At 40.8% G+C, this 16,410-nt stretch overlaps 1 protein-coding gene across 5 annotated transcripts in view; it reads right to left on the bottom strand.

Annotated features, from left to right (window-relative positions):
• Nucleotides 1-1,993: 1,993 nt before the first annotated feature.
• Nucleotides 1,994-16,410, bottom strand: part of ccdc88c (coiled-coil domain containing 88C) — a 46,721-nt gene continuing 32,304 nt past the window's right edge. For 3 of the 5 annotated variants that reach the window (XM_046062084.1, XM_046062083.1, XM_046062085.1), the window contains 5 exons: nucleotides 11,966-12,055; nucleotides 11,224-11,334; nucleotides 10,999-11,136; nucleotides 10,544-10,782; nucleotides 1,994-6,770 (listed from right to left, as the gene is read on the bottom strand). In XM_046062084.1, the coding sequence (XP_045918040.1) occupies nucleotides 6,003-6,770; nucleotides 10,544-10,782; nucleotides 10,999-11,136; nucleotides 11,224-11,334; nucleotides 11,966-12,055 (1,346 nt within the window). In that variant the 3' untranslated portion in view covers nucleotides 1,994-6,002. Of the gene's footprint in view, nucleotides 6,771-10,543; nucleotides 10,783-10,998; nucleotides 11,137-11,223; nucleotides 11,335-11,965; nucleotides 12,056-13,623; nucleotides 13,939-16,410 lie in introns of those variants that run through there. The other 2 variants (XM_046062086.1, XM_046062087.1) reach the window with 2 other exon arrangements.

Below are 16,410 nucleotides of genomic sequence, written 5' to 3'. Positions count from 1 at the left end.
GATTTCTCTGGCCACCTGGGTGCAGCACACTGAGCTGTAAACAACAGGCTGTTTGGTGCTGGGCATGGATTAAATAATGAATTTATCAGTTGTTTTTTTTAACAGTTGCCTGTGGCCAGTGGGGCTGATGAGAGCACTGAGACAGAAACAAAGCAGTAAGGTCCAGACAACCAAACCTTTTGCTTAAACAGGTTAATGCTCCAGAGAGCTGACTGAGGGGAACCACAGGGCTGGGTGATAATTCTCTGTAGGGTTGTCTCCAAGTTCAAATTATTGAGTGATTGATTAGTGCAGTACACATAAAACACCCACCAAGTGTAGGTGCACAGACTATTATAATCACTCTTACATGACATACATACATACATACTCAAAGACATGACATTTTTTGTTTAAACTGTTTTCATTGATTCAACTGCTGCTGTAGAATGTTTAGATTTGCTGTTTGATACCAGAGTCAATCTCTTTCTATGGGAAAACACAGTTGGCCAATATAGCTGAGTCCAGCTCTCATGAGTAGGAGATAATGTGAGGGAGCTCCAATGATTCAGATTACCACATATCAGTTTCCTATTGCAACTTTCCCCATCACAGAGAGTCTTACGTCAGTTTCTTGTCTCTACCCGACACACACCTCTCACATGTGCTGTGTGCACTCATGCATCGCATGTCACACTGTCCTCCGGTGGAATATTTCACTACATTAAACAATGACGTGAGGTCAGTGAAGAGCAACGAGCAACATATGAGATGCAGATTGTGATGCTCGTGGTGCCTTCAGGTGCTCTGGCAGATATTAGATGTTAACATTCAGCCCTGAGAATGAGAAACCTGAATTTCCAAGATGTGATGAACAGGATGTCACTCAGTGGATGGGAACAAGGTGAGGTGAGGGTCGGACGGCGGGGGAAACATGGGAGTGACACATTTTACTTCTGAGTTCTGCACAACTTCAAAACAACAAACCCTCACATGCAGATGACAGAACAGGTGCATTTTAAAAGTACGCATATGAGCATTTTGACAATTTGGTTCCTCTGTTGGTAACTGAACCTTCTTGGTTGGGAAGAGGGTTAAAAGAGGGTTAATTTTTGGTCAAGGTTCAGTTAAGGTTTTGGTCATGGTTTCATTTTCCTGTAAAAAAAAAGAAAAAGAAAAAGCAGAATACACAATCTGCTCCTTTTCATAAATATCAGGCAAAACTATTACATTTATTTGAATAGTTAGATATAAATTTCCAGTGATATCAGGTGGTTCTCAAGCATTTTCTGTCGTGACCCCCTTTCAATAGCCAAAACAGGTTCATGCCCACCCACTGCACGTAAACAGATCTTTAGCAATATTGGGGAGGCAACAAAAGGAGCCCAGTTTTACTAGACTGAAATAAAAGAAGTGATTCAGGTCAGCACGATAGCATCAGCAAACTGTTGTTTGTCTAAATTTTGTCATCAATGTATGGTCTATAAAATGTCAGAGCCTAGTAAAAATTGTCCAACACAATTTCCTGGAGCTCAGAGTGACATTAAAGACATTTTAATCAGTTATCAAAATAGCTGCAGACGAATTTTCTGAATTCTGAATAACTGATGAATGACCTCATCAATTAATCACCTGTTTCACCTCTAAAAAAATGATCAAAGATGATAGTACCAGTAAAGAGAATATTAAAGTAAAATTTGAACACGGAAACTCCATCTCAAAGAACATGTATTGCGTAATTTATGCGTATTATTCAAAAAAATTGAGTAATGCCGTGCTTTTTTTTTCATTTCTGCAGATAATCCGCCCTTTCACAGCAGACACTTAGCAGGAAAAGTACAGGTGTAAATAATACAACTGAATTATTATTAACACCAACAGTTCTGCGAAAATGGCTTTAGTGGCCTGCAACTGTAGCATCTGAGCTCTGTAGTTGTCAGTTTGCACCTACGAAAAATACCGGTCTTAAAAGAAAGACACTGTTAATACACCAGCTGACACAATTAAGCAGGAGCACGTTTATGCATCTTTATTAGCAAAAAGCTTTTGGGTGTAATAACGTCAAACTCTGTTTCTACTGAATCACACTAGTAGCCTTTCAACAGCAGTCACATCACAGCAGAGCAGTCAGCAAGTGAAGTCATAAAGTGAACCACAGTAGCAGTTATTCCAATTACAGCAGGAAATGTCAGTGACGTCGGGCCCGCTTCACCTTCTGCTTTCACTTCTCTCAGATGACACTGCAGCCATTCGGTGGCCTTTGGATTCATCACACACACACACACACACACACACACACTTAGCAGAAAGCCAAGAACATGGTAATAATATAAGACACACACACGCACAAAGGTGTGTGATGGGGTTTGGGGGGGATAGTTTCTGGGAATCCAATATTTTTTTCTTTTGATATCAGCAGACTCAAACTGATTGACTGACAGACACACACACACGCAGTTTGGAATTAATAATGCAGAGATGCTTTAAGTGCAGACATCAACAAAGGCAACACACACACACACCAACCCAACAACAGATAAACAGACAGGTTGGCGCACTACTGACAGCATCAGCCTACAGTGTTTCACATCATGTCACTTCATCTGCGAACACGATGTCACTACGATCGTTTTTAAAGCAGTATTGAAATAATCTACAAATGTTAAAGTTTTACAGTGGAATCATACAGCTTTAACAGTTGACAATTGATCTGAGTTTGTTTTGTTTTGGTATCAACAAACATTTTTAAGATACAGAAAAAGTATCCCAAATCTTCTAATATTTCAGCCCTTTATAAAATCTAAGGTCATGTACAAACGTGACGGGTAAAATAATTTAGCTTTGCATATTGACATGTGCTTTGTGTTCAAAAGCTGAGCGGAAAGGTTAGTGATCGTCCTTTAAAACTCCAGTGTTACATCTTCCTCCTCCTCTTCCTCCTCACCACCACTCTAGTGCTTTACTGTCGGTCATACAGAAAGCACAGGTTTGTATTTACAAACAGCAGTACAGGCAAAACAGTCAGTTGATCGGCATCATTATCATGAGATTCATTTTTTCCAATCAATATCATCGTCTGTCTACGAGTGACATTTTCATTCATTTCAAGCCCCTCATCATCCTCCTCTTCTCTCTGTTCAAACTGCTTCAAAGAAAACACCGAATGTTTGTAAATTCCCCCAACAGTCATCTACCAATGATAGCAATCAGTTGAGTATCTCAGGTTTTATTGTAGACGATGTAGAATATTCATGAGCAGGATTGATTTATGGCAATAAATGGTATTAGTTTCAACCAATGGTTTATTAAATGGAATTTATTCTCATTGTGCAAAGACGATGATAATGGAGTGATTTCTAGAGTGCTCTTAATAAACAAGTGTGTTTAATACCTCTGTGTGTAGTCGTAATGTGACAGCATTCAATTCAGTGAGCTGTGCTGGTTACAAAAATATTACTCTGCCTGTCTGAGTGATGTGCAGGTTTAACAACACAGCAACTTACAATTTCTATTTGTCATTTCTGTGATTGTTGAAGTTCAAAGGGCAGTGTGAATACAGCACAACGCTGCGGGCTGCTTTAGCAGTTCTGTTCTGGTCTGGTCTAGTTATGCTAACAGTAGCTGGTAAATCTACTAGTGTGTGGCTAGTTTATGGGCACTAAAGAAAGAGGAAACTCCCTGCCCTAAAATTGTTACATTTTTCCTCACGGGTGAGCTTCAGTCTGGCCACGGTATTTGTTGGTAGCAGTGTGGAGATGGTGTTCTGCCTATTTGACAGCCAGCAGGTTAAACTTACTACAAAGTTCTTGCAGGCCAGAAAGTCTTACAGACATATGTGTCGGATCATAATCTGAACTTCATCATTGTGAGAACACAAAAAGGTTTAAAGTTTTAACAAGCAGCCTGCTTTTGTTTCTGGTGTTTGATGTGTATTTGATGTTAGAGTCAAAGCTAAGCTGCAGTATACAGGCCACTGTTCACTAAGAATCCAAGGTTATCATGATGTGAAGTAATTTTACTACACTTAAGCACTGATAGTAGTTTTTCGGGAATGTTTGATGATTATGGTCATACAATTGTTTTTTCCATATTAATCATAGCATGACTTCTATGTGAAAGTGAGATACACAAGATCAACATTAAAATGTCATCGTATTTACATAATGAGGTGATGTCTGGAAGTTAATAGACTATGTTACCCAGCATATGCTAGAGTGAACTGTAAATGTGGTGCACCAAAGTAAGAGAGTCACCCGAAACATTCATTTGTCCTTATTACATATACATCTACCAAATAGTAATTACCTACCAGCACTTGGTACTTTGAGTTATCATTAAACTTCAAACTATTGCCAAAGCGCTAAATGATTACATGCAAACACTTAACGATCCAGATCACAGTGGATCTGGATTGTGCCTGAATTCCTCTCTCTCTGTGTGTTGTGCAACGCTTACAAATGTCTGGCTAACTTAGCATGCAGCAGTACTCCCTACCAAAACACAGTGGTTTACCCAGTGGTGTGAGTGTGTGTGGATGTGTGCGTGAATTAAGTCCAGCTCAATGGTTAGCAAAGCCACAACCAACCCCCACAACGACAATGCCTCTGTGTCTGTATATATCATTATATATACGTGTGTGTGTGTGTGTGTTCGTGAAACTAGTGTTGGCTCGGGCCAGGCAACATTTCCAGTAAAGTGTCAGAGTGTTGCATGCTGGGACAGAATCTAAAGATGGAGGGAGAAAGACTGTAATTTCACTGGGAGGAGCCCTTCCATCTCTGTCCTGTTTATCTATCCATCCTCCCGTCACTATATCTGTCCATCCCTCCATCCATCCATTTATTCTCTCTCTCTACCCCTTTCTCCTTCACTTGCTTCAACTCTTAGCTTGAATCCCTCCATTGCCTTCCCGGCCTTCTCATCTTTCCCACTCTTTGTTTTAGATAACAGAGGAGAGGAGGAGGACAAAAAGGAGGAGAAATCTGATACATTCAGTCGCTCTGGTGCTTCTGGGACCTTCACTTTAGTTCAATCATTTCTCTCGGTGATGGCTAGTCTCCGTTGTGGAGAGCTGGTGGCATCCAGGTAAACATTAGCAGGGCAGTCAAAGAGTTCCAGCTCGTAGACTAAGCCAGTCCTTAGTATTCTCATCTCCAACTACGCATGTAGCACTTGTCCTCTGTTCCTGCAGGATTTAAGTGTTATGGATTCCCAGACTTCAGCTTCCATTTCCAGTTATGAACTGTATGTGTTAAAAATAGCACTCTTTCACATCTGGATCACCATCTAGTCAAAACGTCCACAATTCAGCCGTTAAATGCCCCCATAACAAAACCACTTTGGTGAAGCCTGAGTCCATGTTGTGGACGCAGGCTGCTTGCTGGATTATAGTAACCCTTGTGATAATAAAACGGCAGAGTCAATGAATTCCAGTATTCTAAGAGATCATCTATAGTGTTCAAGTCTAAATCCTTAAGGAGATCGTCAGTGAGGCGTCTCACAGAGATTCAGCTTATGATGAAAAATGGTGAGAGGAAACCAACTCCACCGCTCCAGTAGGATTAGGATTGTGTGGAGCTGAGACCTGGCAGCTCCTCAGCTGGAACAAGAGCAGTGCGCGAGATCTTCTTTTCTCAAGACTGGAGCTCCTTAGCTTTACAAAACTTCCTGATAGAACGTTACCATCAGCTGTATTGGCAGGTGGCGTATAGAATCAGGTTTGGTTGTTCACCTACAAACGTTTGTTGCAGAAAATACAAACTGAATTCACAACTTTGCAGATGATTTTAAATGTGGCTTTGCGTTCCAGGATTAAGCCAGATTTCCAGTTGATATTGTACTTGAACGAGTTATTTATCCACAATACAAAGAGCACAGCACAGAGACTAATTAACTGTCTCTGAGGGGTTGGACTCATTAAGCCCATAAAGCTCCAGTACTCAGTCCCAGCAGACTGTAGTAAAAGTATTCTGTTCCCATCTTTAGACATAGCCACACCCATATACGTCCATTAGTTGCGCTGTTTAGACACAGCCGTACTCATACCACACAGTCTGGGGGTCGTTGTTGGGGTCAGGGGAAGCCGGTGTGCTTTTCGGGCGTTCCACAGAGCCACATCTCGTTCTCTCACCTTCTGTCTTTAAGTGTGACGAGTCACCTGACCGCCCCTCCCTTAACACCTCCCCATGCTCAGAGGCTTCATCAGGTCGGGTGGTGGGCACCGCTCTGACGGGGCTTACCATGGCGACCTCTCCACGGTGGTGGTAGGTGGAGGATAAGGATGGGCCATTCCGAGTGACGGGAGTCCTCCCACCCTCTCGCTCTGCCTGTCTGTCCGTTTGCAGATTGAGAGAGGACGAATGATGAACAGGCGGGTTTAGGAAGCTGCCATCTCCACGCTGGTTGGTCGGACCAGCCAGACGAGCAGAGAGGGGCCTTTCTCTCCCATTAGCCCCTCCCCCTTGTCTACGAACAACCACATCTGATTGGCCTTCATTTCCACGGAAACTGTCTGGCCCGTTGGAGCGCAGCAAATCAGCTGAGGCCAGACTGAAAGCCCTGCTCAGTGATTGGCTGGTTCGCTGGGCGACATGGTGGCCTGAGGCTGGGGATTGGCCTACAGGCTGGCGAGGGGAGGGCTTGGCGTTCTGGCCTGGCCTCTGGTTGGATGACTGCACAGTGGGCATGACATAGCTGGTGGGAGTCACCTGATCTCTGGCAGCTGGTGCAGAGGGGGCGGGACTTCTGGTGAAATAGTCAGTCATCAAGTCCTCCTTGCTTCCTGTGGATACCTACACAAAGTAAAAACAAACATTTGAAAGAATGAAAAGGGGTTAGCTAACACTGATTTTCCAAGTGACACTGAGATTGAAAAGTGAATAATGGTAAACTATATTCTGAGCTCGCTCTGGATGTCTGAGCTCCTTACCCTATTCTTTGAGGCTGAGCACAGCGACCTGACTGAGGAAACTGCCTTTGGCTACTTGTATTCACAGTCGCTACCCAAGTTCGTGACCATACAGTAGGTGAGGGTTGGAACATAGATCGACTGGTAAATCAAAAGCTGTAAATCTGGCTCAGCTCTCTCCTTACCACGATGGTCTGGTACAACCCCCAAATTACTGCTAACACAGCACCAATCCACTGTCAAACTCACACTCCATTTAACTAACTCAGACACATCGGTTATAGCTTCAAGACAGCGAGGACTGAATGCTGTACAGGTTAGACAGCAGAGACAACTACAAAGTTGAAATACATTTAATAGGAGTTTTACAGATATGGACAAAACCAAGTAACAATGGTGCGAGTACTCGCACTGCAGTGCTGTAGGTTTCCATCACAAAGGTTTCCATATCTTAACAACTGCTATAGTGGAAGGCGATTATGAGAAGTAATTTTTCATATGAGAACATAATTTTTCAGAAAGACATTAAAGAATTATTGAAAGAGAGGGTGCACTGAGTTACAGAAGCTAGTGGGGAACCGAGGCCAGGCCCCAACGTGACGGTATTACTTTGGCTGTCTATATAACCAAAACATAATTAAGGTCTTAAAACTAAATTCTAACACATGGACCTCCTACAAGATCTACAAAATGAGGTACTAATGCCTTGGTCAATATTGTGTATTAGTAGTACACATTTGGAACATTAGTTCAGTTTTTCACTTTGTCTAGTTGGTAATCCAACATTCTGTAAAAGTGGTACTTCACACTGCAACAAAGATAATCACTCTATGAAGTCATATTCTGTGGTACACTTACATATGCCACCCTGTACGCAGGATAAGTGGTTGACGATGGATGGACTTACATAAGCCACAGTTTTAAAAATGAATTATGTTTAAAGTGTTAAAAGTGCAACATGCCAATCATTTTACCATTTATGTAAATAGCATCATAGAGTACGGTCTAGACCTGCTCTTTTATGAAAAGCGCTGTGAGATAACTGTTGTTGTGATTTGGCGCTATATTAATAAAATTGAATTGAATTGAATTGAATTGAATTGAATTGAATGTTAGCTGGACACCAATGACCATCATGTCAAATTTCATAGTTTGTTGAAAGTGTATCTTTGCAAGAAGAATGACCCCTCTGGTCAAGCAAGCTAGAGGAGTAAGGAAAAGAGGGAGCGGTGTTAACAAGGTCTAAGCTGTGAATCGGATTGTTTCATAGCAGTCATGTTCTAAAGCTAAATAAATTGGCCATCTCAGCACAACGCTGTGGGAAGGAGCCACGTTGCCGGATACTGTGTGAATGCAGTCGAAGCACTCTCTGCTTCGGGTGTAGCTCAGCCCCGCCCTCGTTCAAATCAGACCTGCAGCTCTTTATACATCCACGTAAGACAAAGCCAATCTCAGGTCACCGGGTTATAACTGGCAATAAAAACGCGTATCCACTCAGCATGGTTTGACTCGGTGTGACCAAAAGCGCCAATTGCGTCTCTCGGGTGACTCCACCAAACTTTAGTTAATAGAGTTGGAAACATCAAAACTGTGTACCCAGTTCCATATCATCTATTCTTTTTATCTATAACACTTCCTGGCTCAAGCACATTCATATCACACTATTATTTCCTGTTGTGCATTTTGTGAAGATAAAAATAATTTTTTCTGATAGAATGAGGGAACTCACGTGTCCAGCCTACACTGAAATGTCTGAGGTTGCGAGACAAAACCCTTTGATGTAAGGGAGGGAATCAGCATTTATCACATTATTTATGATATTGATTTAAATCATTATCCGAATCATCCTGTATTAAATATTTTATCGTCATAGGATTGTGTGATGTTTTAGAGGCGACCATGAAGGCCTCTCCCTCTCTGCGGGATCATCAATAAGAATTAGTATGGGTGGTGAAGTTATTTTAGTGAAACAGGAAATCTGTTTGGAATTAACAGATTGATAAGATGTGAGCTGTTCAGTGACTTCAAGTGATATTCTCACGCTGATTTCACATGTGTGGCTCAGTCTGTCCATATGTCGATGACAGGCTGGAATGAAACATCTGATTTGTAGGCAGGAGTCTGTCTCACAACTACTACTTTAATACATTTGAACAATGACTAGTAAATGAGTAGCTGTTGCTCAGCTGGAAACTATCAGTAATGTCAGCATGAGCCAGCAGTGTGATCTGCTCTGTAGCCTAAACTGCATTTATTAATAATGACAAGAGGCCGGCATAACTCAAATGTGCAATGCTCTCTAACAGAACGTGTCGTTTCTTACTTCATGTGAGGTGCTAGGTTGCAAAATAATAGCTTCAGAGTAAAAAGCAATTTTCCTTAAAGTTGGATGTCAGCATCGCAACAGAATCAGTGTGCTTTTCAAACTACAAATAACCACACAACTATATTACACTGCACAGTCCAAACAGGTCTATACTGCTTATACTGAAACTCAAACGACACTCTGACTCAGAACACAGTGTATTAAATTACCATAGAAATGAAAGACCCTGAAGAATCATTATCAAAACATTTTTCAATGTCGATCATTTGTGACGTGTACAGACATTTTTAAACAAATGCATTCAGGGGCTGTTTGAGGGATTACTACATAGCTCCCGATTTTCCATTAAATCTTTACTATTTTCCTTCACAGTCTAGTTGTGAATTAACATGAAGTCTCTTTTCTTGTACATACATGTGTCTTTCCTTGAAATGTCTCTGCAGCCAAACCCGCAGAAATATATATTAAATTTCTACATATAAGAAAGGCTCAGCTTCATGGCTGTACTGTGAGTATGTTACAGTATGAGCTCAGTAAGCAAATCAATCAACTTGAATCCATCAGCCCCACTTTCTTCAGCGAGGGAACTTAAAATCAATGTGTGACAGCATTAAGTAAACCTTAATTACATTTTTTACTTTAAAGAATGTTAATACTGTAGCACTGATTCTACCATGAAGCTTATCGAAGGTTTAAGGTTGATTCAGAATGATTCCATGACCAAAATGTATTTTTCTTGGTGGGTGACCAGTTCAAAATAGAAAAACACCATCAAATGCAATGAATGTGTGATTCACATAAAAAAAATTCTGCGATTGACTCATGTTTTTTTATGTCCCGGACCTCCCCAGATCAGTTATCATATTGGCTGACCTGACTTGTACAGATACCCCTCTGTAGAAAATCAATGACCCGTGGGAACCCTGAAATAAGGATTTGTCCTCTGTCACTGGTGAGTGTTTGGTACTTTTGGTGTCTTTAACCCCTTATGCTAAGTTAAACCCACCACATGAACTGCTCTGAAAGCCAGAACAGAAGAGGTGTCTACATATAGGAAAACACATGTCATGGGTTTTTATTATTATTATTTTATTTGTAAGCAACTCACTGTCTTGAGGGATGAGATGACAGGGAGGTGCACATAATACAGTGGATATAGAGTGTTATTTTAGTACATGAATGAATATAAATATACTGTATTTCCATGGGATTGATTGTATGTATTACCACAGGAGCTAACTATAGTTCTTATGTCTGTACAAATACTGTATATTATTATTTTATAAGCACTGAAAGCTACTTATTTTTAAAATAACAAATGCAAATATTACCATAGGAGGTGACTGCAGGTTGCTCTCATGTAGAAACTGTTCCAGCGTCACCATCTCACTTCCAGGAGAAGATGGGCGGGTCTTAGTCCTAATCCCGCCTCCATACTGTGGCTGAGCCCTCTGGGGTGTGTGGTCGTATGGAAGAGTGGAACTACGTGACAGAGTCTGCTGTGGTTGGCTGAGGCCCATGACATCATCACTAGAGAGGCTGGTTGAACGAATCTGACAATCTGATGTGTCTTAAGAGGGACAGAAATATTAGTGTCATTAGTGACTGAGACTGGGTACCACCTGATTACACAAGGGTTTTTAGGTCAGAACTTGTATGTAAAACTTGTATCTTGTACATTGATCTATTATCAGTAATAGATAACAGCGATGTGTATATTAATTTCTATAAAATATCCTGCTACATATTGCTTTAGGCAGAGTTAACTGTTAAAATGAACGTGTACCTCTGCAGTTGACAGGTGAGTTGGAGCTGGAGGTGTTGTAGCTGAAGTCTGCCGATCCTGGGCGACCTCCGGTGTTGTCATGGTGACCAAACACGGAGTCGGACGTGTTGTAGCGAGAGTCTTCATCATATAACAGACCTGCATTATTTTACGCACCATTATAAATACACTGATGCTGATTCTGATTTCTAAATAAAAGGCTCACGTATTAATAACCTGGCTCACCTCTGGGCCTGCGGCTGGAGCCATGTACCGGTCTGGAGCTGGAATTGTTTATTAGGCCCAATGAGGATGACTGATGGCTCACACTGGAGCTCAGAGATTTATGGGTCTGACCTGGGGGCAGGAAACACAAATAGGCTAATCTGTCAGGAGCAAACCAATGTCTTATTGCTAAACAATTCATTAATATTATACTGAGCAGCAGCATCTTTCACTTTTATAATATGATGCATCTGTGCTTCCTTGATCATCATTATAGATTGTATTTGATCTAAACGCCTCCTTTTATTCTAAAATTTAAACCAAAGCTTAACATAGTAGGGAATGTTGATAATTTAACCAAATGTTTTAGTTGTAAGCTTACATGTGACCTAGGTGTATGAACGCTACTAAAACAAAGTTTACCTTGTTTCACCATTGTCATATTGCAATTATTATTCTTACAAAGCCACAAATAGATACATTACCTCATTGCTATGCACCCTGAAAACAGCGGTATTAAAAAGAGAACTACAAATAATTTGTGTTTTTCTTCCAAAACAAATGCACGCACAGGCTACATCAAGATCTTTATGACACCAGGGGGCGTAAACACTACCGCTGCTGTCCACAGGGGCCGCCACAATCAACACAAAATGACAGCTCCTCTCAGTTACTTTACCTTCCATCTAAATCAAGTTGCTCAGTTTTCCTGCCGAAATCACTACATTTTCATTAAATGTTATGGCCATTAATCATTAATTACCTTGTCCATGTCCATCTTCTCCATTGACACTCTCACTGCTGCCTCCTGGAGTACTGCTACGATAAACACCATGACCCCTGTTATTCAAACCTGCAGACCAAATCACAATGTTGTAAGCAATCATTCTGGACCTGTATGCCACAATATGACCATAAGTTGTGTGGTGTGAAACAGAGCAGCAAGAAAGCCAAGCAAGACATTAGGAATCCATTCATTGATTCAGGCATGCTGGAAGCTTACCAAGCAGTTATTATTCAATGAAGTAGCTTATCTGATTCTAATTAGACAAGGACCAGGGCATCTATAAGTTATGTAAAGGAGGCAGCTGTCTCTACAGTTCTCACTGTGCATCACAGTGAGTCATCTAAATACCAAGCCAGTGAAGGTATGAAGAAGAATGTACCCAAACACAGCCTCACTGTCCTGCCGAGTAGTTTGTAGCTGCAGTACCGGAGGCTGTAGTTTCAGGACTGCAATCATAGGTCCGGAATTCTAGAACCGGAACTGTATTACTCTTGACAGCAACCCCGAAGGCCATTACCCTTAGCCTAACCATCACAGGTGTGTGCCTAAACCTAAGTAATTGATTATATGCATGTCGACTGCATATAATCAACAGACAGGGTTAACATCCTTCATGTTGCTATGCATTACCACCACCACTCCACTAGAAGGCGCTTTCGCAAAAGAACTATGGTCCTAGAACTGTGGTCCCAGTGCTGTGGGGGAAACCAGGAAGAAAAAATGACCCAGACACAAAATCCCTGTAAATCTTTTTTGGCATTAAAAAGTTCTAATTAAAAGCTGGGCTGTGCAAATTTACATGTTTTCTGCAAACAGTAGCAATTGTTTCTGTCAAGTGGTATCTTTACACTAAGACACTACTGGAGAGAGTGATGACCATTCCTAGTGAGTCCAAATATCACTATACATAGGCACTTGCTCTGGCATTTTGCTCTTATGGTTCTTTTGGCCACAGTCCACATTATCAGTAGGCCACCTGACTCTGATCAAATGGGATGTAAGCACAAGCACGTCTCAGCAGTTACTTCTAGTTTTACTTGTGAATAAGTCATTGTATTGTTTATCGGGGTTTTTTTATCTTTGCTAGTTTGCTAGTGCAGCTTTAAAGATGCTGACGTTAGCATGAAACTGGTGTTTAAAAAGCTCAGACAGACAACACTGAAAGAGAGGCGCAATGTGACAAGTGTGCAGTAGCATGGTTGATACTGTGACCTGTTACGGCTGAACGCATACAAAGAAAACTGCAGCAAAGCTTTGTGACGCAAACAGATCCATCTTCAGCTGCTTAAGACCAACTTCAACAACAGACTGAAATGAGATCCCAGAGACACACTCGCCAGATTAAGAACATAAGGGAGATGACAACACACGCACACACATCAATATGATCCATACAGACACTAAAAAAAATAAACAACTCTTCACGGACATGCAGATATATGTGGGCAGGCCTGGTGTGCTTGGAAACCTGTGCATGTGCACGCACACACACACACACTCAAACAGACACACATACACAAACCATCTACACACACTACTTACTAGTAATACTGGCTGGCTCACAACTGCAACATGCACCTGTTTGTGTGCGCTTTGTATGTTTTTCTGAGGAGTGTGCAACTTGCGCCTGCATTAGTGTTTATGAAGTGCATGCATACGTTATGTGAATTTTTGTGTAGTAGTAGTGAGAGTCACAATGATGAGTGTTTGATGCGGAGGTGACAGTGAAGATGATGATGATGAGTATGGTTAAAAAGGAGGAGGAGGAGTTTAGAATTCTCCGTTGGCTGAGATTGGCTGGCTAGTGAGGACGTCTGTGATGTCAGTGGAAGACCAGAATCGCAGTCGTCTGGTGAGAGACAGGGAGGGACGGGAGGAGGAGGGTGGGGAGAGGAGCTTGTCTTGACTTTTACTGCGGAGAAAACTGAAGCGTTTTGGGGCAGGAGGAGCTGAGATAGAGAGAATGGAGAAACAGGAGGGAGAGATGGAGAAATGTGAAGAAAATGATGAAACAATGACAGTGAGTAAATTAAAGAAGTTGTTAAGTATATGATTGACATGTAAAACATGCAAGAAAATCGATTAGAATAAAACAAGACAATAGAAATCTGTAAAATCATGCATTAGACTCAAGACTGATCTCAACTCTCTCTGAATTTAAACAAAGTTTGATACTGGTGCAACGCTCAGTGCACAGGAAATGACAGATAAAAACTGCAGACATAACTTGGAGTCTGACCTATGATGACAAACAGACTTATGTAGCTGTATACTGTAGTAGAGCAACTGGCAATATTATGTTTTCACATATCTCCTCTCCTATTTTGAAGTGTGACAACTTCTACATGCCAGAGGAATTCAATTTAAAAGCCACTTGTTGAACTAAGAGTGAATTGAGCTCAGCCGTGAGTAGAATTCAATTAAAGAGTACAGCAATAAAAAAAGAACCCATGAAAATAAAGATGTAAACAGAGTTTGGCCCATGCATTAGAACTCAGTTCTATTATTAGGATAGAAAGATGAAAAGTTTGCATCAGGTAGCTACAGGGTTCCTTCACATTTTCCATTCCAAATATTCTCCAGACTCAAATTTCCAGACTTACCAGTAAATATTTTAGGACCATATTTGACATCTGAGTAGAGTTATCTAAATTTAGGCTTGTTTAGCCAAGTGTTTATTATGTAAAGTGGTGTGAAAAAGTGTTTGCCCCTTCCTGATTTCTTATTTTTTTGCATGTTTGTCACACTGAAATGCTTCAGATAAAACAAGTTGAAATATTAAACAGAGATAACACAAGTAAACACAAAATGTTTTTATTATCAAGGGGGGAAAAATCCAAACCCTTATCTTTGTCTAAAAGTTCAATTTGTTTGATCTGAAACTGAAATTTCAGTGTGACAAACATGCAAAAATATAAGGAATCAGGAAGGGAAACACTTTTTCACACCACTGTAAATAAAGGGTTTTAAAATCCAACTGTTAACATGCAAGTTACATTCTGCGTATGTATGCTATTTATGTTGCCAAATATGGCAGAAATTTGGATGACGTTCCTCTAGGTGCTACATATATTCATATTAGTCTCCTTTATTAAAAAAAACAGTGAAAAAAATGAGTTGAAAGAAGTTAAATATTTACATTTTCACAGCAAGAAAGATAACATCACTTTGTAACTCAAATGTTCAGACAAGCTTAATATTTGGTTATTTGTGATGCTTTGTATATTTGGTCACAGATGTCAGAATTTTGCAGTTATGAGTTGTTTTTCAGACTCTGATGTGCAGTCGTAGTGGGAGTTCTGTGTACGAGTGTGCATCGTTCAGTCGCATGCAATTCTTACATTGCCTTCAACAATATCGAGCTTGCTCTGCCCACCTTTTCTTTTGTGAGGATTTAGCCATTTTCACAAGTTCTCCGAGACACTATTTTGGGCACCATCGTTGAAACCTGGGCATATCACCGCCAAGGAAGATTGTGATTGTGATTGGTTGAAATCAATACAAAACAAGTCAGTGTTTTTTTTTTTCTTCCTATACCTGAATGATAATGGATTCAGAAAGACCTTTCTCCAGTGCATTGTAAGTGTGGAGACTGGTCTGGCTATGGGACAATAGATAATTAGTCAAATCTATTGTTAAATAAGAGACCAAAGTATATCTCTATCGATTCCTTGACTCTCATATTGACATCGTTCAATCAACTAGTCTATATACACTACAACAGCATAAAAGAATTTCTGAAATTCAGATGTGGCTTTTGGATTTTGTGTGCCACCCCAAGAATTCCAGGGGCCCCTTCTGGCCACTCCTATGAAAGATTTCTGGGGGCACCTATGTGCTCTGGCCCACGCTCTCTCCCTGATGGTAACATTTTGGCTGCGCAGGCTGCCTGCTCTAAACCATGAAAACACTCTGCTTGTATGATCAAATTATGTTTAGAATTCTGAATTTTTTAATTTACAAAAACATGACAGGGGCAATAGTCTGGAAATAACTGAAATGTCATACTTTTCCATACCGAGTAGGAACCCTGTGTATAGTGATTCTCAACCTTTTCTGTATGTGAGCCTTAAAAATAAAGCAATGGGTACTTGCGACCTATTGTCACAAGTTGGATTAAAGTGTATACCAGTGTACTATATTTTGCTGTGAAACAGAGTAACAACACCGCCAGTAATTTCCATTATCATCATGACCATGACTACCATTGATTCAGAGGGCACCGTAAACACAGGGCAGTGTCCTGCCTTAATTATTAGTCTTATTTTGTTTAGCCTCAAATGAAAAGCCTTTAGCCAGTCAAATAGAGATGAAGCAGCCACAACAGGGCAAGCAAAGCCGTTCCTAATTATCTAGCTTTACAGTAGCCACGGGTTGGTATGATAACATTAGCTAGCTGACCGACTTTCCTACCTAAGTGT

The sequence above is a fragment of the Micropterus dolomieu genome, linkage group LG11, assembly GCF_021292245.1.
Source record: "Micropterus dolomieu isolate WLL.071019.BEF.003 ecotype Adirondacks linkage group LG11, ASM2129224v1, whole genome shotgun sequence".
NCBI lineage: Eukaryota > Metazoa > Chordata > Actinopteri > Centrarchiformes > Centrarchidae > Micropterus > Micropterus dolomieu.
Note: the sequence above shows the minus strand (reverse complement) of the source record. Positions and strands in the feature narration are given on the sequence as shown.